Raw genomic sequence first — 25,420 nt, forward strand, 5'->3', positions numbered from 1 at the left:
GACTAAATTCCAAGTAAAGGCAGTTTATGTTAAGATGAGTGCTTCATGGAACCTCTACTATTTTTCTCCAATAGTACCAATAAGTTGAGGAATCCTGCATAAACATGAATACTCAGAACACTGTTGTATGAATTAGCGGATAGTAGCAGGGAAACTGCTATTGTATGTGTACAGAGTCTGGGAGGGGTGCAGCACAAAATTGCCCAAACTCTCCCACATTTATTTATGCTGGGAAATCTGCTTCTGGATCCTGTATACAAAATCACGAGGGATGTAGATAAGGTGGACATCCAGTCCTTACCCCAGTGTAGGGGAGTCTGAAACTGGAGGGCTTGGATTTGAGGTGAGAGGAAAAATATAATATGGGGGGAGCAACTTTTCCCACATGGTGTGGTGGGTAAATGGAACGAGCTACCAGAGGAAGGTGTAGAGGCAGGTACAATTAGAATATTTAAAAGACATTTGGACAGATACATGGTTAGAAAAGTTTGAGGGTTATGGGCCAAATGCAGACAAATGAGGTTAGCTCGAATAGATGACATAGTTGGCATGGAGGAGTTGGGTCAAAGGGTCTGTTTCTGTGCCATGTAACTCTGATCCTGTGACCCTTTATCGAGTTTGCGCTGGCTCAGGATTCCCAAAGCCATTTGTTTGAATGCAGGTTTTCTGACTGCAAAGATGAGGCAAATTTTTAATTACTTGTGTTCTTAAAGTTATTTGATTTGAATGCTTCTGAATATCAGTAACGTTCAGAAGAATGGAGTAAACTTGACAGTTTGACAGCTATAAAGCTGTTGCCTTCTGTCAAAGGCCTTCTCAGCTAATTAATAGTTGGGGTTTATTTTGGCCTGCTTAAACAACCAAATTGCATTCTGCAAGGACCCTGCCAAGCTTGATGTGGTTGCTCTTGAGTAGCACGTTCATGCCTAAAGATACAGACAGACAAATGCAGGTCAATTGCATATCCTCAGTTTAGTCAAAATATTGAACATTACATAGTATAAAATGTGACCTTCATAATTCTGTGTAAAACATGAATTAGGATTTTCACACCACTTTTTGTTTAGGATGAAAATATCTTAAAAAAAATATTACATTTAAGTTCCTGAAAAAGCTCTGGGGTAATTGTTAAATAAGATTACATTTATCTTTGCACACAATGTGGGGAAATATCCTGTGTTTCTTAATTTGCTGCAATAAGTCTTACAGTAACGTCTGATAGTCCACTGGGGTCCACCAGCTGGTGGGATTTTCATTGGTATTTTTGGTCATCCAAGCAACCACTAAAAGTATTAAGAATCAACTCTATTGCTGTGTGATTTGTCATTTTACTGCTGTAAATTTGTTTGGCTCAAAAGGCAAATGAGCAACTGAACTTCTGTAATGGAATGGGTGCAGTAATACATTTTGGTAAGAAGTGAAGTTAACTTGTATTTCTTGCTATAAGAATCAGCAAGTCTGTGAAAAGTGTTGCAGTGAAGTAACCTAGTAGGATAATGATGGAAATCATTATAATTTTTTTTTAAATAAAAGGCAACATTCTAGTTTAATGTACAGTAGAACTGAAACCCAGTAAGGTCGTAAGTTGGATCTATAATGGTTTCACTTTGGTCTAGGTGTGCTGCAGAAGTGCTGGTAGTGATGAGTAGAATAGCAATATATTTCCGAGTCAGAATGGTGTGTGCTGTTTGCATGCTTCTGCAGCCCTTGGTAGTAGAGTTTGCAAGTTGCCAAGGTGCTGTCTGAGTAGCTTGGGTAAATATCTGAAGTGCATTTTTGCGATGGTGGAGAAGGCAATGTTCACTTGGGATAACAATGAAGTGGACTGCTGTATCGAAGATGGTGTCGAGTTTTCTTAGCGTTGCTGAAGCTGCTGGTCTAAACCTTGCTGGTGAAGTTGGTGTGAATCTTGCCTTCTGCTGGTTTCTCTCCTGCTCCGTTCATCTTGTCTGGGGGATTTGCACTCAGTTTGCAATGCACATTCCCACTAGACATGTCATTTCACTTCCTAGTCTCCATTATTAACTGTATTGTTAGTTTTCTTTTCTTGGGTACTACGCCCTGTCCTTCACATCTCTTCTCATTATCCCCTTTAAAGAAAAAAGCCTATGAAACAAATTCCCTACTTGCTGGCTCCATCAGGCAACATAGATGACCAAAATGGTGAATAGGACATATAGCATGCTTGCCTTCATCGGATGAGGCATTGAGTATGAGAGTTGGGATGACATGTTATAGCAGTATAGGATGTTGGTGAGACTGCACCTGGAATTGTGTGCATTTCTGGTTGCTATACTATAAAAAGGATGTGATTAAGCTACAGAGGATGCAGAAAAGATTCACCGGGGTGTTGCCAGAACTGGAGGGCTTGACCTATAAGGAGTGATTGGATAGGTTGGGACTATCCTCCCTAGAACGGAGGAGGCTGAGGGGTAACCTTAACTAGGTTTATAAAATCACTAGGGGCATTGATAAAGTGGATGGTCAGGTCTTTTTCAGATCATAGGGGAGTCTTAAAATTAGAGGTTGTAGGTTTAAGGTGAGAGGGGAAAGATTTAAAGGAGATCGGAAAGGCAAGTTTTTCCGCACAGGGTGGTCGGTATGTGACATGAGCAGCCACAGGAAGTGGTACAGGTGGGTACAATTACGATGCTTAGACATTTAGACAGGTTCATGGATAGGAAAGGTTTAGAGGGATATTGGTCAAATGCAGGCAAAAGTGACCAGCGCAGAAAGGTACTGGGCCTCACTCTGTGACTCATGAAGTTAAACCTGACTGCAAATGTGATCCCTGTGTTTAAGCCCAATTTGAACTTCAGACTATTTATCTATTTCCAAGACAGACTAATAATTTTTCCTTCCTTAAACTGCTGACTCAATGCTGCCCTCCTCCCATCTGATGTTCTGTTGCTGAAACGCTTCCTTGTTCTGTTTTCTCCACGTTTTGTTGTTGTTCTTGGCTGGCCTGCCTCCTTAATCCCATCCTCCACAATCACAAGGCCATCCAAACTCACTTGCCCCATGTCCCAACTTTCACCAACTGAGCAAAAAGTATTTGGAATATAAAATCATTCTATTTGTGATTAGCTTGTATGGAGGAGACTGTATTCTGAAGACTGTATCCTACATTAAAAGAAATACAAATCACTGTTTCATCTGGAACAAGTGTTGGGAGTTGTAGGACAGATGGCACTAAAAGAGCACATGCCCTATCTCATGCTCATTATGTGAAGGGATGGTTCAAGAGTGGACTAGTTTATCAGAGGGGCTATGATCTCTTCCAAGCTGCAAGAGTAGGGCAGAGTGTAATGCTTTTGTTGGAGGTATTGCAAATGGTAGAAGATAATTGAACATGGAGACAGGTGGGTGGAAAGTGAGGTTAAGGGAATTCTATTGCAATTTTGGAAGGAAGGGGAGAAAAACTGAGACCAGACGTGATTAAAATGAGAAATTCTGTCAAAGGCCCATTCAGGGGCAGGGAATCCTCAGTGGAGAATAAAGGAAAACATAGTGGCATCAGTGTGGAAAGCGGCATTGTGGAGGAGATGGTGAAACTGAGTGAATGAAATAGAATCCTTATTCTGGATTCAATCTGTAGTAAGAGAAGGAAGTGACCCCAAGACCATTGCCAAAGTACTGGAGAGTTGTGGGAGGGGACCTGACTTTGGGCTGGTAGAAAGGATGCCCATGAATCACATCAATAAGTAGATGGGGCAAGAATGTATATGGGTGCCTGCAGGGATGTTTTTGTTTTGAAGTTTGAAGGTGCAAGGAAGTTGATCTGATTTTTTTGTTTATGTATTTAACTGTCAACAGATGAGGTAACACGGCCTTTAAACTTGACTCCAGATAAAAGGCCAAGGAGGCAAGATTGGCGAGGAGAGCTCTATGAAAATGGATCGTTCTATTTTGCTACGACAAAATTACTTGAGAGTGGACATCTCCAGGTATGTGGCATGTTATAATGTTTTATTAAATGATTCATAACAGAATGGGAGTTGTATTCCTAACTTATTTCATGGCAATTGTTATCACCTAGGCAGTGGACAGATAGGTTGAGAGCTTCCTCTTGATGTGGCAGGATATGCACCTGGAATAGGTACAAGCCCAAGTTTCGTTACACCTCTTTTCTGATTTGAAGTACTCAAATAACAGTGACTTCAAATTTTAAAAGATAAAAACTACTCGACCTCTGCTAGATCCCTGTTGTAGACAAGAATACCAGGACTGGTTTAATGGTTTTCAGGATGTGGCAGGTCTAATTTAACAGTACAAGATTAGAAATATTTCCCTGAACTGTTAAATTTTTTACGCAAATTGCTTTGCTGTCATGTTTGTGATTAAAAGCTATGACATCTTCTTCTAAAAACATGTTTGTAGAATAAGCTTATTTAGAAAATTTTAGGTTGACCTAGGTCATTTCCAAGTGATAAATGATAAGTAACTGTTGCAGCACAAAAGTGTTAACAAAATGCCATCTCTAACGAGAGACTACCATCATTTGGCTTTGAAAAGCATGACTATCGCCAAGTACCTCACCATGAGCGTTCTAGGCACCAGCATGGAATGGAAACTTAGTTGAGTCAGCCACATAAACAATGTGGCTAATAGATCAGATCAGAAGCTGAGTAATTTTTGTCTTTAATTATTTCCATTCATAGTTTTTGGACATCTAAGTGCATGTGACTCTGCTTCTAAATTTGACAGGCTGGAGGGGTTGTTTGGTAATTGAGGAAAACCATATTATACAGTCATGATTTAATTAAGATTTAAATGCACATGCTCTAATTTTTTTATATACTAATTGGGTTTCTATTGTTATTGCAATTTAATACCATGTTTTATTGACAAATCCCTCAGTAACCTGAACAGTACAACATCCAGAGGAGCAGGCTAACTGTTCATGTCGATATTGTATTTGCTAACTAGTCAGTCTTCTGGCAAAAATTATGTTGTAAAATTAATATTTCAAAAATAAGGGATATAAAGTGAATGACTTTGTATTTTGAAAATTTATTTACGTTTCACCAACTTTAATTGCATCTGAATTTTCCATATTTTATTTAGTATGCTTATTATTTAAAGTGAAGTAAAAATCACTTTTGTAAGAACTCTTTAACATAAGCTGCTCACCTGCCTTAATGGTATCTTAGCTGCTGGGTGCCAGAGATCCTGTTGAACTGCCACCTTGAAGAGGGTGAAGAATTATCTCCCAGGTTGCTCTCAATAGCCTCCTGGCAATTCTTGGGCAATCAGGTTGCATGTCACTGACTACAAGCAATTTTTCAGATGCCAGGGTGCTATGGGGCACAACATGAGATTGAAGTGTATGTTGTGTGGGGGATATCTCAGCTGTGCTCATCAGCAGGTTGGGTGTACAGGTAGCTGTTTTTCAATGCTTCATGAGATGTGGATGTCCTTGGCAAAGCCATGTGTAATTGGAATACTTTAATTGCCACTATTCAAAAATGCATTACTGGCTGCACATCTGTCCCTCATGTAAAATGCAATATAATATGAATATTTTTCAAAATTGCTGTGCAAGTTACTTAATTTCCAGGTGGTATGATTAAGAAAATTTGCAGATGTTAAAATTGGTGGTGTTGCTGATAGTGAGGCAGGTAGTGTCAAGCTACAAGGTGATATTTTTTCAGACAACAGATGAATGGAACTTAATCTCAATAAGTGCAAGGTGATCCACTTTAGGAGGTCTAAGGGTGGGACATTCACAGTGAATAGAAAGACCCTAGAGTGTGTTGATGAAGAGGAACCCTGGTGTACATGTCCAAGGGGCACTAAAGGTGGCAGTACAAATAAATGGTGTATAAAGAATACTCTCATTAGCTGGGTCATGGAATATAAGAGTAGGGAGGTTTTGGTACAACTTTATAAAACATTGATTAGGCCTCAAATGGAGTATTGTGTAGTTCTGGTTCCTACATGATAGGAAAGACTTAATTCCACAGGAGGGTGCCGAGACCAGGATCTTGCCTGGAATGGAAATTATGAGAGAGCATGGATAGGTTGGGTGTGTTTTCCTTGGGGAGGAGGTGGCTGAGTGGGGATCTAATAAATGTACAAAATTGGGGCATATAGGGTAGATGGTTAGAAACATTTCCCCATGGCAGAGGTATCCATAATCAGAGGGCATAGGTTTAGGATAAAAGTTTTAGATCTGAGGAAGAACTTTTTTTCACCCAGAGGATGGTTGAAAGCTGGAATGCAGAGTCTGAGGGGCTGCTGGAGACCCTCTCCTCTGCAACCATCTGCCTATGACTCCATGCCAGTTCTTCCTCTGTTGGTCAACCTTCTGTGTAGTACCAGAATGTTTGATATCAAACATTTAGCACAACAGAGATGCTTTAACAGAGAAACATTTGAGTTCATCAGCAGTGTAAAACATACTAGCAAATATTTCCTCTGATATTCACACTCACAAATTTGGGGGCAGAACCTGATACAACAGATTAATTTTTTAAAAACTGCAAATGCCTGTCAGTCTTTCACTTGCACTTCCTCCAATCTAATGTATAGCATTTGGTGTTCACAATATGGTCTCCCCTACATTGGAGAAATTAAGTGCAAACCGGGTGTTCACTTTGGAGAGCCTGAGCTTTTTGTTGTCTGCCACTTAATTCTCCATCCCATTCCTACTCTGACCTATTGGTCTGTGGTCTCCCGCACTATTATAGTGTGGCTCAACGCAAGCTTGGGGAACGGTACCTCATCTTCCTCCTGGGCATGTTGTGGCCCTTGCGACTCAGTATTGAATTCAACAACTTCAGTTAACTTGATTTCTGTCTGTACCAATCATCCATTGATATTGGCTTGGTTTGTTTTGTTTTCCTCCCTTTTTTTCCCCTCTGGGAGTGGAGGTTGTGCCCAGTCTAACCTGTTGGGAATGTCTTCCTGCTCTCCATTTTGCACTTCAGTCTTTGTCTATGTTCTCTAACTCCATTCATTGACCATACAATATTGTTTACTGTTTATCCCCAGGTTTACCCTATCAGTCCCTCCTCTCCCAGCCTCCCTGCAGCTTAACCATCTTCTTTTGTCTCCTTCCCAGTTCTGAAGAAGGGTCTTTGACCCGAACCATGAACTCTGTTTCACTTCCCACAAATGCAGCCGGACCTGCTGAGTATTTCTAGCGTCTTCTGTTTTTATGTAGAACTGATTCATTTTCTTACTTAAGCCATGAATTTATACTTTAGGGACATTGTGTCCAGAAGAAATGCTCATATTTGAGTAACAATCTTTTTGGGCTTTCCTTGCCTGCTTGCAGCCTGTCTGTAAAGTTCTTGTGTGCTTGCTGCAATTTGTCAGTGGTAGAGGTAGCCATTTGCAAGGTGCTGTCAGGCCTTGGACTTTAAGTTTAAGTCATTTTTTTCTTTCATTAGAGTATCTATGTGAATACCATCTGATAGTCTTGAAAATCTGCTTGTCCAACACCAAAATACCAAGCATGCTGCATTAATGGGGTTTTATTCTAATAATGTGGTATGTGAATTGGACACTCTCACTATGACTGGACAGTGGCAAAGGGAAGGAATGTTTAGGGTAATACATGGGCTGTCAATCAAATGAATTGCTTTTTCCTGTATGCTCTTGCTGCTTAAATATTGCAAGATTTGCATTAATTCAATCTAGTGGAGAAAACTCCTGACAGCTACCTTGTAAATGATGGAAAAGTTTTTGGAATGTTAGGTTTTGGCCTCAAGCTTTCTCTTGCAGCCTCCTTTTATGTGGCTGGTCCAGTTCAGCTTGTCAATCACAATCTTTGGATATGGATGCTGGAGGATTTGGTAATGCCATTGAATGTCAAAGGCAGGTTTTTAGCTTTCTGGATAAGGTCATTGCCTGACACATTAAGGTGCAAATGTTATTTGTCACTTATCACACTATGCCTGGATGTTGTTGTCATCTTGTTGCCTGTAGGCAAGAATTTCATCAGTTTCTGTGGAGTTGTAAGCATTGTGCAACCATCAGCAAATCTTCCCAGTCCTGACCTTGGGATGGAAGGGGGCCCAATCATGAAGCAGGTGAAGGTGGTTGAACTTGGATGCCTGTACCAAGGAATTCCTGCAGCGATACCCAGGAGCTGGATGTATAGTAAAAGATCTGTAGACTGTTTTGAAGAGGAGTAGGAATTTGCTGTGTAGGAATTGCTGCTGTTTTTTGCACTGCAACGATAACTACAAATCAAAAGTACATTCATTGAGAAGAATGTTTAAAAAGCAAGAATGCAGAGCTAGATGAATTTAGGGAGGCATGTGGAAAGTGAGACTAAGGTAGTTTTAAAAACTGGGATAGAGTAAAGCAAAGTGGAGGCTGAAGGAAGGGCACCAGACTTGAGATAGTCACTGAAATGTTACTTTTACTAATCCATTAAAATGAAGCAAATATCTCCACTAAACCAGAGAAATGTTGCATCAGTGGTTGGATATTGAAAGAGCTTTAATCCATTAAAGTAATATGTTCTTTGTTTGCTATGAAGAGGGTGTCCTTTTGGGCAAAACAACCATAAAATGTATTTTAGGCAGTGGCATATTGATTATCTAAGATCTTGACCATTTATTGTCTTTCTAACCAGGGTGGTAAAATGGCTTACTATGAGATGCAGCCGGAGTATAGTGTGGATATTGATGTAGACTTTGACTGGCCCATTGCTGAACAAAGAGTTAAAAGGTAAATTTCACACGCAGCAGCTGAATTATTATCTGTGAGTATGAAAAGTGTTTTTGGGAAATTGTTATCTAGTACCAGATTTCTGTGATGTTGGAAAATTAATGTCGAACAGGAATATTATATTCCTCCACCCAGTGAATGTTTGGAATAATTAAAATTTGCCTGGTTCAAGGTTTCTCACTGCTTAAAAATATTGGAATTGGAGTGATAGTGATTCTTGAAGTATTACTGGTTAAAGCCCAGAAGAATACCTTCACTTTTTTTATCCAGTATGTATCCTAGAGCCTACTTTGCTGGACCAGATGATCAATATTTTGTTTGAGGGAGTTCAACCACGTGTAATTTGCCTACCTTATAAATGTCACTACCCTTCCACAATACGTCACTGGCGGAACATATCTGTCCCTTGTATAAGGTGTAATATAATATGAATGTTTTTTCCAAATAGATGTGCAAGTTACTTAATTTCTAGTAACTATAGTGCATTGTATTGATATGAAGGGAGTGTCTAGTTTTGCACTGAAGCACAGATCCATCTTTGACCTTGTTGACTTTCATTTGCTTTTCTCCCTTGCTCTGGGTTCAAAACAAAATGTGCATAATTGCCTTTGAATCCATTTAGTTTTACTTTTCCATTATCTTGGTTAGCCACATAATTCCTGTTAAGTGTTCCATAATTCCAATTTTGATCTTTTATTCCTCATTGCTTTACCTCTTTCCCCTGTTCTGCACCTCCCACTTCAACGGTCATAGAAGAACCTTGTTGTCTTGGCCCTTTCATCTAAAATTTCTTGCCCAATTCCTATCTTGCTGTTTTCTCCACTTTCAACTTTTAAAGCAACAATTGCTCAGCAACACAAGTCATTTTTTCCTTTTAAACCTCTTTCTAGTGCTTTCCATCCTTCAGTGGAGAAAGTTGCCATGAAGTTGTAGTTTTAATATGTGACTTAAAACAACAAGGAAAATCTGTGCCAGATTTTCCCTCTTAGAATAGAAAAAATAGAAATAATACAAAAATAGAAAAAATACAAATAGAAAAATGCCAGAGATACTCATGTCAAGCATCATCTGTGAAGAGAAACAACTAAGGAAAGGTCAAGGATCGAAAGTGTTAGCTTTATTTCTGTCCCCAGAGGTTTCTGACCTTTTGAATATCTCCAGCACTTTGATTTATTTCCAGCATCTGCAGTTTTTCTTTGTCTACATAAAACTGGGCCGGTAGTCTCTTAGCCTCATTGCTGTATAGCAGCTCCTAGCATTTAATGTACTGTACCATCTTTATGATGCCAAGGAGATGAGGCAGCTAATCATGAAGCTCTTCTCCTAAAGAAGGAACTGAATTGTTTTAACACTGAAAATAACAGGCCTGAGGTGAAATTATCTTGGTTTTGCTTTGGTGAAGAGGCAAACTTATATTTGTGGTAGAGATTCAATCAAACAGCTACATTCTATTGATGATCACTTAATATTGCTGCTTGCCTTTTATTTTTAAGCTGACCATAATTTTTTTTGGTAGGTATGGTTATTTTGGGAAAATGAACAAAGTAAACCTTGTGGTTTGTTCCCTGGACTCGCAGCTTGAATGTGAATGTCAAAATCGAGGGTATGAGTTGTCAGATATGCCAAGAATAAAAAAAATGAAGGACAGCAACATTCGGGTGAGTATGTTTTGTTTTACTAACTTTGAAATTTTCTAAATGTGGTTTTGAAATTAAAGCTTGATTTTTTTTTGTCTGTGGGATAATTACAAAATAATTGGAGGTTTTCACTACATTTACCATACTGGATTTGTATTCCTATCATGAGTTAAGGCTCTTTACCTGTGAACATTCATTCCTTCCACTGGTGCAACACAGTGGGTATCATCTGCGAGATGCACTGCAGGAACTTGGCAAGTAATAGAGCATCTTACAAACATGACTGCTGCCTCTTCAAACGACGGGGCACAAATAGAATCATTACACCTACAAAAAGCAGGCATTTGGCTTATTGTTTCCATACCAGCCAGTAATAGATTTTATAAAATCTATCAAGGAACTACTTGACTGAAGGTGCTATTAAGACTCAGGTCAATGGAACTCAAAGGAAAAACATTTCAGTGGTTGCAGTTGCACAGTGGGAAGGTGGTTGTGGTCATTCCTGCCTGGCCCAGGGCTTGACCACTGGAGTTAATCAGGGCAGTGTCCCAGCAACCACCACCTACAGATGTTTCATCATGAAATTGTGATGAGTCTGTGGATAAAGCAATTTTAACTAAATGGTAAGAATGAGAGGCCATAAAGATTAAATGGAAGTGTACTTGAATGGTTGGAGGGGCTGTTTTTTCCATTTTCTATTTGAGACATTGAAATGTTAATGTTGACACACAGTCTACTTAAATCAGTAGAATGAAGGAAAAGGATAAAAAGGTGTGCCCTCTTCATGAACATGCAGCTGTAATGCTGATGACAGCCACTCCCACCCCCACCCCCCCCCCCCCACCCAATGAGTTATCTGTTTGTGTGGTCTATAAGTCTTCACAGCCCACTTTCCCCAGCTTGTAACCCTCTGTAGGTTCACGGTGTCAATTCAGAGGCACAATCAGTTTTCATGTGCCTAGAATGGGAAATGCAAAAAAAAATGGCCATGTTTAAAATGCATGGTAATACTAACAAAGAAACACAGATGCACTGCTTCACATTGCTGTGCTCATTGAACTGTTGGTGATTAGTTATGGAGCTTGGAAACAGGCTCTTTGATCCATGGTGACCATCAAGCAACCACCTACATAATTCCATTTTATTTTCCCCATATTTCCATTCACTCAAGCACAGATTCTGTCACTCACCTACACATTAGGGGCAATTTACCTCATTTAATAAAAACAAATTTGATGCAGTTGTTTGTTCTGGAACTACAGGTAGAATTCATTCCTGTCTTTGATAAACAACAGAAGAAAAATACCACAGAGAAATGGCTGAAAGAAATGGGCATCTGTTGGGAGAATGTGGCTTACTTTGGTGAGTGGTTCTATCATAAACCATTGTGCAACCAGTGCAAGTGGGTTAATCTGTCTTGATTTAAACATTAGAAAATAGGAACAGGAGAAATGGCAGCTTGAGCCTGCTCAACCATTTAATGTGATCACAGCTGATTCTCGGTCTCAACTATACTCCTGTTCTCTCCCTGTAACCCCCTTAATGCCTTCTGTATATTGAAATCTTTCTACCTCCTTTTGTAAAATATTCAGTGCCTTGATCTCCACCAGCTCCTGTGGCAGTGAATTTTACAGGTTCAGCATCCTGAGTGAAGGAATTTCTGCTCCATCTTGGTTCAAAATGTCCTACATTTTACCACGTGGCTGAGCTTGATGTCTTTGTATCCAAAATAACTAAACATAGTGAAACTGCATAACTTGTGCAGTGTGCTAGGTTGTCCCTGGGACTTAAGCCTGTGTGTGTCCCAGTGCACACAGGAAGTGAGTGTATAGTGTGTTCCACACTACAATGGAATTGTGCTTGAATAAGAACCATTGGGGTGCAGAATGAATAACATCCACTTTTGAAGTGCTACAAAGCCACTTTGCACTTGCTATGTTACGCAGGAGTTTGGGACATCCAGGGGAGACGGCAGTGAGGTCCCAGCTGTTCAAGTCAGTTTGGAAGTGGTGCAGAGTTATCCTGTTTATTGCCTCCTTGTTTTGGGTGTTTGGAGGTCCTGCTCTATGACTGGGAGCTCAGCCAGCTGGAGAAGGTAATCTGACTGAGGCTTTTGAAATCAAAGCTGTTACAAAGAGTACATATTTCTACTTGAAGGGGCATAATAAGGTCACCTATCCTATATTGATGGCGTTGAAGCTCAAGAAATTGACAACAAATGTCATTACACAAAAGGGTGCTAAAGTGGAACACGGGTACTGATTGAAGTGATTAGTGCAGATATATTTAAGAACAGGCTGGATGAGGATATATTCTGGGGGGGGGGGGGGGTGTGTATGGACTGGCTGGGCCAAATAGCCTGTGTCTGTGCCATGTATGCTGTGTCAGTGGGCATTGATATACCCAGGGACCCTGAGGGAGGGGAAGCACGGCTTGTGGCTGTGGAACCTCAAAGTAGACATTCCTCCCTCCAGCTCCCAGAGGCAAAATGTATCCAGTGGTTAAGGTGCCTGTTGGAGCAATTGTCCAGCTGAAGAGTTGTAGTTAGGAAGAGAGATGATCCAGGCTGGGATTGTTTTCTCTGGAATAAAACGGGCTACGCCATGATTAAATTGTTCAGTTCATGCATTGACTGTCATTTATACAACAACCCGCAGAGTAGATGCTAATATTGACAAATCTTTGTTCTGCCCCAAAAGGAAACGATGACTCTGATCTCGAGTGCCTGAAGAAAGCTCACTTTGGAGGTGTTTCAGGTTGTGCAGCATCCCAAGTTCGGGAAGTGGCGGACTACATCTGCAGCAGCAAAGATAGAATTCATGATGTGGGGGAGTTTGTTGACCATGTGGCACAGCTCATGGGAAACTACAGAGCTGAGAACCTGGGAGAGAGCAATGCATCTGAAAGCATGAACACTGAAAGTAATATAAGAACCAAAATGAACAAAGTAAACCTTCTGGTTTGTTCTCTGGACTCGCAGCTCGAATGCCAATGCCAAAACCATGGGTATAAGTTGTTAGAAATGTCAGAAATGGAAAAAATGAAGGAAAGCAGCATTCGGGTTAGTATGTTTTATGATTTATTTCGCATTTTTCTAAATATGGCTTTGAAATTAACGCTTATTTTTTGTAAGAGGGGTAACTGCAAAATAATCTGAGGTTTTGACTGCATTTGCCTCTCAGCTCTTGCCTTCATCCCTTGAGATAAGCTCCTACACCTAAGAACATGCATTCCCTCCACTAGTAACACACGCTGCAGTGAGTATCATCTGCAAGGTGCACTGCAGGAACTCTGCAAAGTCCTCTTGCAAAACTGACCATACATATTCAAAGGACAAGGCAGAAATGGAATCATTACACTGCTAGCACAGACAGCAGGTTTTTTCCATAGAACCATACAGCACAAAACAGGCCCTTCGGCCCACCATGTCATGCTGTCCATCAAACCAGCCTCACACTATCTAACCCTTTCCTCCCCCATATCCCTCTATCTCACATTCCTCCATGTGCCTATCCAACAAACTCTTGAACCTGTCCAATGTATCTGCCTGCACCACCCCCCCAGGCAGTGCATTCCATGCACCAACCACTCTCTGGGTGAAAAACCTCCCCCTGACATCTCCCTTGAACCTCCCACCCATAACCTTAAAGCCATGCCCTCTGTCTTGAGCATTGGTGCCCTGGGAAGGAGGCGCTGGCTGTCCACTCTATCTATTCCTCTCAATATTTTATATACCTCTATCATGTCTCCTCTCATCCTCCTCCTTTCCAGTGAATAAAGCCCTAGCACCTTAAGCCTGTGCTCATATTCCATACACTCTAATCCAGGCAGCATCCTGGTAAATCTCCTCTGCACCCTCTCCAACGCCTCCACATCCTTCCTATAATGTGGCGACCAAAACTGAACACAGTAGTCTAAGTGTGGTCTAACTAGAGTTTTGTAAAGCTGCATCATCACTTCACGGCTCTTAAACTCTATCCCACTACTTATGAAAGCTAACATCCCATAGGCCTTAACTGCTCTATCCACCTGTGAGGCAACTTTCAGTGAACTGTGAACATGAACTCCCAGATCCCTCTGCTCCTCTACACTGCCAAGTACCTTGCCATTTACCTTGTACTCTGTCCTGGAGTTTGTCCTTCCAAAGTGTACCACCTCTCACTTCTCTGGATTGAACTCCGTCTGCCACTTGTCAACCCAGCTCTGCATCCTATCAATATCCCTCTGTAAGCTCTGACGGCCCTCCACATTATCCACAACACCGCTGATCTTAGTGTCGTCCGCAAACTTACTAACCCAGCCTTCCACCCCCTCATCTAGAACCATAGAACAATACAGCACATAACAGGCCCTTCGGCCCACCATGTTGTGCTGACCTTCAAACCACACCTAGGACTATCTAACCCCTTCCTCCCACATATCCCTCTATCTTAAATTTCTCCATATGCTTATCTAACAATCTCTTGAACTTGTCCAACGTATCTGCCTCCACCACCACCCCAGGCAGCGCATTCCATGCACCAACCACTCTCTGGGTGAAAAACCTCCCTCTGACATCTCCCTTGAACTTCCCACCCATTACCTTAAAGCCACGTCCTCTTGTATTGAGCATTGGCACCCTGGGAAAGAGGTGCTGGCTGTCCACTCTATTCCTCTTAGTATCTTGTATACCTCTATCATGTCTCCCCTCATCCTCCTCCTCTCCATGAGTAAAGCCCTAGCTCCTTTAGTCTCTCCTCATAATCCATACTCTCTAATCCAGGCAGCATCCTGGTAAATCTCCTCTGTACCCTTTCCAATGCCTCCACATCCTTCCTATAATGAGGCGACCAGAATTGGACACAGTACTCTAAGTGTAGTCTAACCAGAGTTTTGTAGAGCTGCATAATTACTTCGTGGCTCTTAAACGATCCCACGACTTATGAAAGCTAACATCCCATAAGCTTTCTTAACTACCCTATCCACCTGTGAGGCAACTTTCAGGGATCTGTGGATATGAACCCCCCAGATCCCTCTGCTCCTCCACACTACCCAGAATCCTGCCATTTACCTTGTACTCTGCCTTGGAGTTAGTCCTTCCAAAGTGTACCACCTCACACTTCTCTGGATTGAACTCCATCTGCCACTTGACAGCCCCGCTCTGCATCCTATCAATATCCCTCTGTAAGCTTCGACAGCCCTCCACACTATCCACAACACCACCGATCTTTGTGTCATCTTGCCCATGGTGTCTACGTGGTTGGACCAGGACAGGCTATTGATGATGTGCACTCCCAGGAACTTGAAGCTCTCAACCCTCTTAACCTCAGCACCATTGATGTAGACAGGTGCATGTACACCACCCCCTTTCCTGAAGTCAGTGACCAACACTTTTTTTTGCCGACATTGAAGGAAAGGTCATTGTCATGACACCATGTCACTAGGCTCGCTATCTCCTTCCTGTACTCCAACATCGTTATTTGAGATACGGACTACTACAGTGGTATCATCTGCAAACCTGTAGATGGAGTTAGAGCAGAATCTGGCCACGCAGTCAATGAGTGTATAGGGAGTAGAGCAGAGGGCTGACCCCGCAGCCTTGTGGGGCACCAGTGTTGAGAATAATTGTGCTGGAGGTATTGCTGCCTATCCTCACTGATTGCGGTCTACTGGTCAGAAAGTCAAAGGTTCAGTTGCAGAGGGAGGTGTTGAGTCCAGGTCTCAGAGTTTGGTGATGAGATCTAAGTCATCTATAAATATCACAAAAAGTAGAGGTCCCAGAACCGATCCCTGCGGGACACCACTAGCCACTGCTCTCCAATCCGAGGGCACTCCTTCCACCACAACCCTCTGCTTTCTACAAGCAAGCCAATTCCTAATCCACACAGCCAAGCTTCCGGATCCCTTGGCCTCTGACCTTCTGAAGAAGCCTACCATGAGGAACCTTATCAAACACCTTACTAAAATCCATGTAGACCACATCCACTGCACTACCCTCATCAATCTTCCTTGTCACCTCCTCAAAGAACTCTATCAGGCTTGTGAGGCAAGATCTTCCCTTCACAAAGCCATGCTGGCTGTCCCTAATCAATCCATGATTCTCCAGGTGTTCGTAGATCCCATCCCTTAGAATCCTTTCTAACAGCTTACCCACCACAGACGTAAGGCTCACCAGTCTGTAATTCCCTGGACTATCCCTACTACCATTTTTGAACAAGGGGACAACATTCGCCACCCTCCAATCCTCCGGCACCATCCCCGTGGACAACGAGGACTCAAAGATCCTTACCAGCGGTTCAACAATCTTCTCCCTTGCCTCTTGAAGCAGCCTGGGGAAAATCCCATCAGGCCCCGGAGGTTTATCTGTCTTAATATTATTTAACAACTTCAACACATCCTCTCTCTTTATCTACAACCTCGAGAACATTACCCTTACCAGCACTCCCTTCCGCGTCATCAAGACCCCTCTCCCTGGTGAATACCGAAGAGAAGTATTCATTGAGAACTTCTCCCACTTCCACCACCTCCAGGCACATTGTCCCACCTTTGTCTTTAATTGGACCTACCTTTACCCTAGCCATCCTCCTACCCTTCATGTACGTGAAAAAGGCCTTGGGATTTTCCTTAACCTTACTAGCCAAAGCCTTTTCATGTCCCCTTCCAGCTCTCCTCAGCCCTTTCTTAAGTTCCTTCCTTGCTACTCTATATTCCTCATGGGCCCTGTCTGAACCTTGCTGCTTATACCTTACGTATGCTACCTTCTTCTCCCTAACTAGTCGTTCCACCTCTCTCGTCACCCATGGCTCCTTCACCCTGCCATTCCTTCTCTGCCTCCCCGGGACATATTTATCCCTAATATCCTGCATAAAATCCCTGAACATCGACCACATCTCCATGGTACATTTCCCTTCAAAAAGGACATCCACTTTACACTCCCAAGTTTTCTCCTTATAGCCTCATAGTTCACCCTTCCCCAATTAAATATCTTCTTGTCCTCTCTGCACCTGTCCCTGTCCATGACAAATTTAAAGGTTATGGAGCAATGGTCACTGTCCCCCAAATGCTCACCCACCAATAGATCATTCACCTGTCCTGGTTCATTTCCTAAAACTAGATCTAGCACGGCATTCCCTCTAGTCGGCCTGTCAACATACTGTATCAGGAATCCCTCCTGGACACATTTAACAAATTCCGTCCCATCTAAACCTTTGGCACTAAGCAGGTTCCAGTCTATATTTGGGAAATTGAAGTCTCCCATTATAACAACCCTGTTATTTTTGCTTCTCTCCAAACACTGCCTGCCAATCTGCTCCTCCATATCCCTACTGCTACTGGGGGGCCTATAGAATACTCCTAGTAGAGTAACTGCTCCTTTCTTGTTCCTTACTTCCACCCATACGGACTCTAGAGAGGATCCTTCTACAACATCCATCCTTTCCACAGCCGTAACAGTGTCCCTGACCAGTATCGCCAACCCTCCTCTTCTTCCCCCCTTCCCTATCCCTCCTAAAACACTGAAAACCAGGAATATTCAATATCCACTCCTGCCCTGACGTCAGCCACGTCTCAGTAATAGCCACAATGTCATAGTCCCTCATACTTATCCAAGCCCTCAGTTCATCTCCCTTATTCCTGACACTTTTTGCATTGAAGTAAACACACTTCAGTCCATCTACCTTAGTACTTTAATAGCCTGTATTCTGCTTCTCCTTCCCCAAAGCCCCTCTACCTGTTTGATCCAACTTTTCCCCATCCCCTTCTTCCTCTGACCTACTCCTCCGGTTCCCTTCCCCCTCACAAACTAGTTTAAACTCTCCCGAACCACCCTAGCAAACCTAGCTGCAAGGATATTGGCCCCCTTCTGGTTCGGGTGTAACCCGTCCTCTCTGTACAGGTCCCACCTTCCCGAGAAGAGATCCCTATGATCCAGAAATCTAAAATCCTCCCTCCTGCACCAACTTCTCAGCCACATATTTATCTGCCACCTCCTCCTGTTCCTGCCTTCACTATCGCGTGGCACCGGCAGCAATCTAACTTTGAGGTCCTGTTCCTCAGTCTTCTGCCTAGCTCCCTGAACTCGCTCTTCAGGACCTCATCCCCCTTCCTACCTATGTCGTTGGTGCCAACATGGACCACAACTTCTGGCTGCTCTCCCTCCCGCTCAAGAATCCTGTGGACCCGATCAGTGACATCCTGGACCCTGGCACCTGGGAGGCAACATACCATCTGGGGTTCATGCTCACTGCCACAGAACCTCCTATCTGTTTCCCTGACTATTGAGTCCCCTATCACTACTGCATGTCTCTTTCCCACCCTTCCTTTCTGAGCAGCAGTACCGGTCCCAGTGCCAGGGGCCTGGTTACTGCAGCTAGGCCCCTGCAGGTCATCCCCCTCAACAGCCTCCAAGGCGGAAAACCTGTTACTGAGGAGAACAGCCTCCAGGGTTCCCTGCCTTGTCTGCCTGCTTGACTTCTTCCTCTTCCCTCCCCTGACAGTCACCATTCTATCTGCATCCTGAACCTCAGATGTACTTGCTCTAAGAGGGGTGACTGCCTCCTGATGGACCATGTCTACGTAACTCTCTCCCTCCCTTATGCTGCGCAGTGTTTGTAGCTGCGACTCCAGCTCATCAACTCTGAGCCGAAGTTCATCCAGCCTCAAGCACTTACTGCAGATGTGGCCATTGTGGACCACAGCAAGGCCCACGAGTTCCCACATCAAACAGCTGCAGCATATGACCATGTCCTCCATCTGACTACCTTGTTTCTTTCCCCCTAGTTAATCCCACCTACAAATCTATAGTAGACAACAGGTAAACCTTGCCTTTACCTACTTACCAGCTACTTACCCTCCTTGCCCCCTTACGCTGAAGCCCCTTGAGCCAAAGCCCGACCACTCTGCTGCCTCTCACTCCGCTGCCCGCTCTACAGGCTGTTTGCTTTTTTAAGCTGCCCGCGCCGCGCCTGCGCAGTCCAGCCCCCGCTCGACTAATTAGAAAAAACTTCTAAAACACTTACTAAAGAGAGTTATAAAAATCTAACCCTTACACTTAAAACCCTAATAAAAGTGATAAACAGAGAAAACTTAGCTGCTCCGAAGTTCTCCGAACCGAAGCCCTTGAGTCCTACGAAGATTTTTTTCTCTCTCCTTTTTTAAGCTGCCCACGCCGCGCCTGTTCCTTCCAGAACAGCCAGTAGTGGACATTGATGAGAGCGATGTCAAGGAACCACTTAACTGAAGGTGGTATTAAGACTCAAGTCAGCAGGAATCAAGGGGATAAACGGTTCAGTGGTTGGAATCGCACTATGGAAGGTGGTTATGGTCATTCATGCCTGACCCAGGGCTTGACAACTGGAGTTAATCAGGGCAGTGTCCCAGGCCCAACCCCCTTAGGGAATGGGTGAGAGAATGCAAGAGAAATGGCCATGTTTAAAATGCATGGTAATATTAACAAAGAAACAAGTAGATGCACTGCCTCAAATTGCTGTGCTCATTGAACTGTTGGTGCTAAATCATGGAGACTTTTAATCCATGTTGACCAAGCAACTACCTACACTACTTGCATTTTATTCTCCCCACATTTCCACTCACTTACCTACACATTCTGTTCAATTTATCTAGATTAATAAAATACATTTAATTGTAGTTGTTTGTTCTGTGGACTGCAGGTAGAATTGATTCCTAGCTGTAAACAGTGGAAGAAAAATCTCGTGGAAATATGGCTGAAGGAAATGGACATCTGTTGGGAGAATGTGGCTTACTTCGGTGAGTGGTTCTACCATAAAACATCGTACAAACATTGCAAGTTGCAATGTTTGTAAAGTCTGTCTTGATTAAACATGAGAAGATCGGAGCAGGAGAAGGCAATTTGGCACCTTGAGCCTGCTCAACCATTCAATGCGATCAGAGCTGATCCTCAGAGGGAGAGAACAGGAATATGGTTGAGATTAACTCCTTGATGCCTTTTGTGTCTAGAAATTTTTCTACCTCCTTTGTAAATATATTCAACACCTTGGTCGCCATGATCTTCTGTGGCAATAGATTCCACAAGTTCAGCATCCTGAGGAAAGAATTTTCTGCTCCATCTTGGTTCTAATTGTTCTACTCTATTTTGAGACTGTAAAACCCACCCCCCACCCCTTTTCAAATCACTCTCCTGTAACCCACAGCCAGGAAAAGCATCCTTGCTGCATCCAGTCTGCCTAGCCCTGTCAGAATTCTGTATGTTTCATTGAGAACATTTCTCATTCTTCTGAACTCCAGTGAATATGGGTCAAGAGGACGTGATCTCATAAAACATTACTGCCATTCCTGGAATCAGTCTGGTGAACCTCTACTGCACCCCATCCATGGCAGGTAAATCCTCTCTTGGTTAAGGAGATCATAATTGCGCACAATACTCCAGGTGTAGTTTCACCAATGCCCTGTATAATTGAAGCAAAATATCCTTGCTCTGTTCAAAACAATTTGCAATGAAGGCCAATGTACCATTTTGCTTTCTTAACTGCTTGGTGCACTGCCTGTTTGCTTTCAGTGGATGGTGTCTACGAGGGTAGCCTGGTGGGCCGAAGGGCCTGTTTTGTGCTGTATGGTTAAGTAATCCGCCTTTCTGTTTTTCCTGCCAAATGCACAACCTTCACTGGTTCTCCCTTATCTCTTTTACTGGTTGCATCCTAAAAATAAACTCCAAGTGCCCTTTCCCTTTCCTAAATCCCTATTGACTTTTTGAATCCCACTGATATTTTCTGTCCTAAAATCACATCCTATATTGTGATTTTCCTTGCTACTGATGTAGCACTGTTTGCACTGCACGAAGATTTTACACCCTACATGACTGAGCTCAATGTTGTTGTGTCCAAAATGTTCAAACCTTGTAAAACTGCATAAGTTGTGCAGAGTGCTAGATTGTCCCTGGGACTTCAGCTTGTGTGTGTCTCAGTGTACACAGGAAGTGAGTACAAAGAGCAAAGGAATTGTGCTTAAATAAGAACTATTGGGGTGCTGAATGAATAGCATTCACTTTTGAAGTGCTACAAAGCACTTTGGAAGTCTCAACTCCTGCATAACGCAACAAGTGTAGAGGAGACAGCAGTGAGATCCCAACTGTTCAAATCAGTTTGGAAGTGGTGCAGTTATCTCCTCAGTTACCACCTTTCTGTGGGTGTTCTTGTGGAGGTCCTGTTGAAGGACTAGGAGCTCAGGTAGCAGGAGAGGATGAACAGATGAGGGATGGAGGTGCGGCAGGGGGAATTGGGAGTGACTTGACTGAAATGGTGAAGCTTTTGAAATGGTAAAGGCTTTCGATAGCACGTTTCTACTTGTGGTGAAGCTCGTAAGGTATTGAGAAGAAACTTAATGTGGATGGGAAAAGTTTAATGCTCTGAGGTGAATTGTGCAGATATATTTAAAGGGAGGTTGGGCAAAGATATGCGAGGGGAGTGAAGTGAGGGTTATGCTGATGGATGTAGATGAGGAAAGATAGGAGAGGGCTTGAGTGGAGCATAAACACCAGCATGGACTGGCTGGACCAAATGGCCTGTGTGCCATGTACACTGTCAGTGGGTATTGCAGATATGCCCAGGGGTCCTGAAGGAGGGCTTGTGGCTGTGGAACCTCCACTAGAAGCAGACATTCCTCCCTCCAGCTCCTGGAGAAGAAATGTATCTGGAAGTTGAGGTGCCTGTTGGAGGAACTGTCCAGCTTGAGAACCACGGTGAGGCAGAGGGATGATCCAGGCTGGGATTGTTTCCTCTGACACAGGCAGCTGTGCTATGATTAAATGTTTAGTTTGTACATCAGCCATTCATACAACAACCTGCACAGTGGACACTAACAAATCCTTGTTCTCTCACAAAAGGAAACAATGTCTCTGATCTTGAGTGCCTGGAGAAAGCTGGCATTGGAGGTGTTCCTGGTGATGCAGCATCCCAAGTTCTGGAAGTGGCAGACTACATCTGCAGCAGCACAAGTGGAATTCCTGATGTGGAGGAATTTGTTGGGCACGTGGAAAAATACAGACCTGAGATCCCGAGAGGGAGCAAAGCGTCTGAATGCACGAACACTAAAAAACATCTGAACACAACAATGAATGAAATAAACCTTGTGGTTTGTTCCTTGGGCTCGCAGTTTGAACATGAATGCCAAAATCGAGAGTACAGGTTGTCAGACATGCCAGAAGTTCAAAAAATGAAGAGCAGAGGTGGTAGCAGCATTCGTGTAAGTACGTTTTGTTTTTATTTGTGGCATTTTTCTAAATGTGGCTTTGAAGTTAATGCCTAATTTTGTCTGTGGAACACTTGTGAAATAGTCAGGTTTTGATTGCATTTGCCATGTAGCTGTTGTGATCTTCCCCCGAGAATGCCCACTGTATGAGAACACTCATTCGCTCCACTACTAACACAGGCTGCAGTGGGTATCATCTGCAAGCTGCACTACAGACACTCAACAAAGTACTACAGCATCTTGAAATCAACCATGGCCTCTTCAAATGTCAAGGCACAAATGGAATCATAATGCGTGCAGAGAAATCAGGCATTTGACTTAGTTTCCATACCAGCCTATAGTAGACATGAATCTCAATTGCATTTCCCCTTTTTGTTTTAGTAGATATAAGCCCAGCCAAGGCGTTTGCTGTTAATTCTCCAGCCCTGGTAAAATGCTGTAAAGTCCCTCTAATGTAATCTCAGACTTGCATGGTATGGTGACCAGGTGTACACAATTCTCTAGATTTTTTTTTGCAATGTTAGCATAACTGCTCTTATCCTGTATTACAGCAGCATAGTATACATTTTAGGTGCTGCCTTGGTCACATCTATCCATCAGCCCTGTTATCTGCCACAATTTGGGGATCCTCTGTTCCTCCCCATTTCTTAGGACTCTGGAACTAGCCAAGCTGTTTCAATACAGTTACAGTATTGGCACCTATTGGACAATGTGGAAAACTGGCCTGGTATGTCTTGTGCACAAGGAGCAGGGCAAATCCTGCCTAGTTAATTGTCACCCAATCAAGTCTGCTCCCTGTCGTTGGCAATGTGAACTAAAGGTTGTATCAACAGCACTGGCAAGCAGCATTTATTCTCCAATAACCTGCTTGCTGTTTTGTCACAATCACTGTCCCAGACTTTATCACTGACTTTGTCCAAAGGTGGACTGAATTCCAGAGATGGTGTGATGATGTGAGTTCAGTGGAATCAAAGGGAAAAACATTTCAGAGGTTGGAATCACACAATGGAAGGTGGTTGCAGTCATTAGTGCCTGGCCCAGGGCTTGACTACTGGAGTTAATCAGGGCAGTGTCCCAGCACCCACCACCTTCAGCTGCTTCATCGTGAAATTGTGATAAGAGGGGTCTGTGGATAACACAATTGTAACCAAATATTGAGTTCGGAATGAAGGGCCATAAATAAAGATTAATTGGAAGAGTGTTAGAATGGAGGGAGATGTGGAATGTTAATGGTGGGTGCAAAATCTACGTTGATCACTGGGAATGAAGGGAAAAGGATAGCATGGAGTGGGTAAACATGATCAGCCTTCACATGAACAAAAAGCTATTATGCTGACAGTGGTCTCATCACCATGTTAACTGTTTGTGGTCTACAAGTCTTTACAGCCCACCCTCTGCAGAGTCAAGGTGTCAATTCAGAGGCACAATCAGTTTTAATGTGCCTGGAATTAGGAAATACAAGAGAAACGGTCGTGTTTAAAATGCACAGTAATACTAAGAACCACATGATTCACTGCTTCAAATTGTTATACTTGCCGGGCTATTGGTGATTAGTCATGGAGCTTGGAAAAAGGCTCTTTGGTGACCATCAAACAACCATCTGCACTAATTCCATTTCATTCTCCCCACATTTCCATTCAACCCCTCACAAATTCCACCATTCACCTACACATTTGGCACAATTCATCATGTTTAATAAAATTTGTGGTTGTTTGTTCTGTGGACTACAGGTAGAATTCATTCCATTCTTTGAACAATGGAAAAAACAGACCATGGAAACGTGGATGAAGGAAATGGGCATCAAATGGAAGAATGTGGCTTACTTCGGTTAGTGTTTCGATTGTAAAACATTGTACAACCGGTGTAAGTGGCAAGTGGGTTAATCTGTCTTGTAGGAGCTAGAGAATGCCTTTTGGCACATTGGACCTGTTTGACTTTTCAATGGAATCATTGCTGATTCTTTGTCTCAACCATGTTCTGTCCCTGTAACCCTTTGTGTCTAGAAATCTTTCTACCTCCTTTGTAACTATATTCAGCACCTTGGTCTCCACTGTCTTCAGTGGCAGTGAATGCCACAAGTTCAGCATCCCTAGTGAAGAAATATCCTGCATCATGAGACTGACCCCTTCTTCCAAACCATTCCTGCAACCCTCTGCCATGAAAAGTATCCCCATTGCATCCAGTCTATCTGGTCATGACAGAATTTTTTGTTTCATTGAAGTCTTCAATTCTTCTGAACTCCAGTGAATATGGGTCAAGTGGGCATATCTCTCTCATCAAACATTACTGCCATTCCTGGAATTAGTTTGGCGAAACTTTACTGCACCCACTCCATGGCAGGTAAATCCCTTCTTAGTTAAGGAGATCATAATTGTGCACAATACCCCTGGTCTGGTCTCATCAATGCCCTGTGTAACTGAAGCAAAATATCCTTGAACCTCTGCTCAAAACCATTTGCAATGAAGGTCAATGTACCATTTGCTTGAATTGCTTGCTGCACCCATCTGTTTGCTTTCAGTGGATGATGCTGATCCCCTTTTTCATTAGCATTTCTCAGTCTCTCAGTATTACATAATGTCATCTTTGTTTTTCCTGCCAAATACACTACCTTCACTGTTTTTCTATTTTGCCAGTTGCATCCTCAAAAAGGCTCCAGTAAGTTTGTCAAGCAGTTTCCCTTTCACAAGTCCCTGCAGACTTTGTCACATACCATTGATATTTTCTGCCCTAATATCACATACTGTTTTATAGATGCAAGCATTTTCCCTGCTACTGATGTAGTTGGATTAAAACCTAGAGGTTAACTGGGGCACTCTTTGCACTGCACAAAGATTTTGCACTTTATATGACTGAGCTTCAATGTCTTTGTGTCCAAAATGAGCAAACAGTAAAACTGC

The 25,420-nt window shown here is 42.8% G+C and overlaps 1 protein-coding gene across 1 annotated transcript in view; it reads left to right on the forward strand.

Moving 5' to 3' along the window:
• Positions 1-25,420, forward strand: part of LOC127580584 (N-acylneuraminate cytidylyltransferase-like) — a 36,546-nt gene that overhangs the window by 6,434 nt on the left and 4,692 nt on the right. The window contains exons 4-11 of the mRNA XM_052034171.1: positions 3,817-3,947; positions 8,591-8,685; positions 10,202-10,343; positions 11,585-11,684; positions 13,022-13,383; positions 19,970-20,066; positions 22,159-22,517; positions 24,254-24,350. Of these exons, the coding sequence (XP_051890131.1) occupies positions 3,817-3,947; positions 8,591-8,685; positions 10,202-10,343; positions 11,585-11,684; positions 13,022-13,383; positions 19,970-20,066; positions 22,159-22,517; positions 24,254-24,350 (1,383 nt within the window). The remainder of the gene's footprint in view (positions 1-3,816; positions 3,948-8,590; positions 8,686-10,201; positions 10,344-11,584; positions 11,685-13,021; positions 13,384-19,969; positions 20,067-22,158; positions 22,518-24,253; positions 24,351-25,420) is intronic.

This window comes from Pristis pectinata, chromosome 19, assembly GCF_009764475.1.
Source record: "Pristis pectinata isolate sPriPec2 chromosome 19, sPriPec2.1.pri, whole genome shotgun sequence".
Taxonomy (NCBI): Eukaryota; Metazoa; Chordata; class Chondrichthyes; order Rhinopristiformes; family Pristidae; genus Pristis; species Pristis pectinata.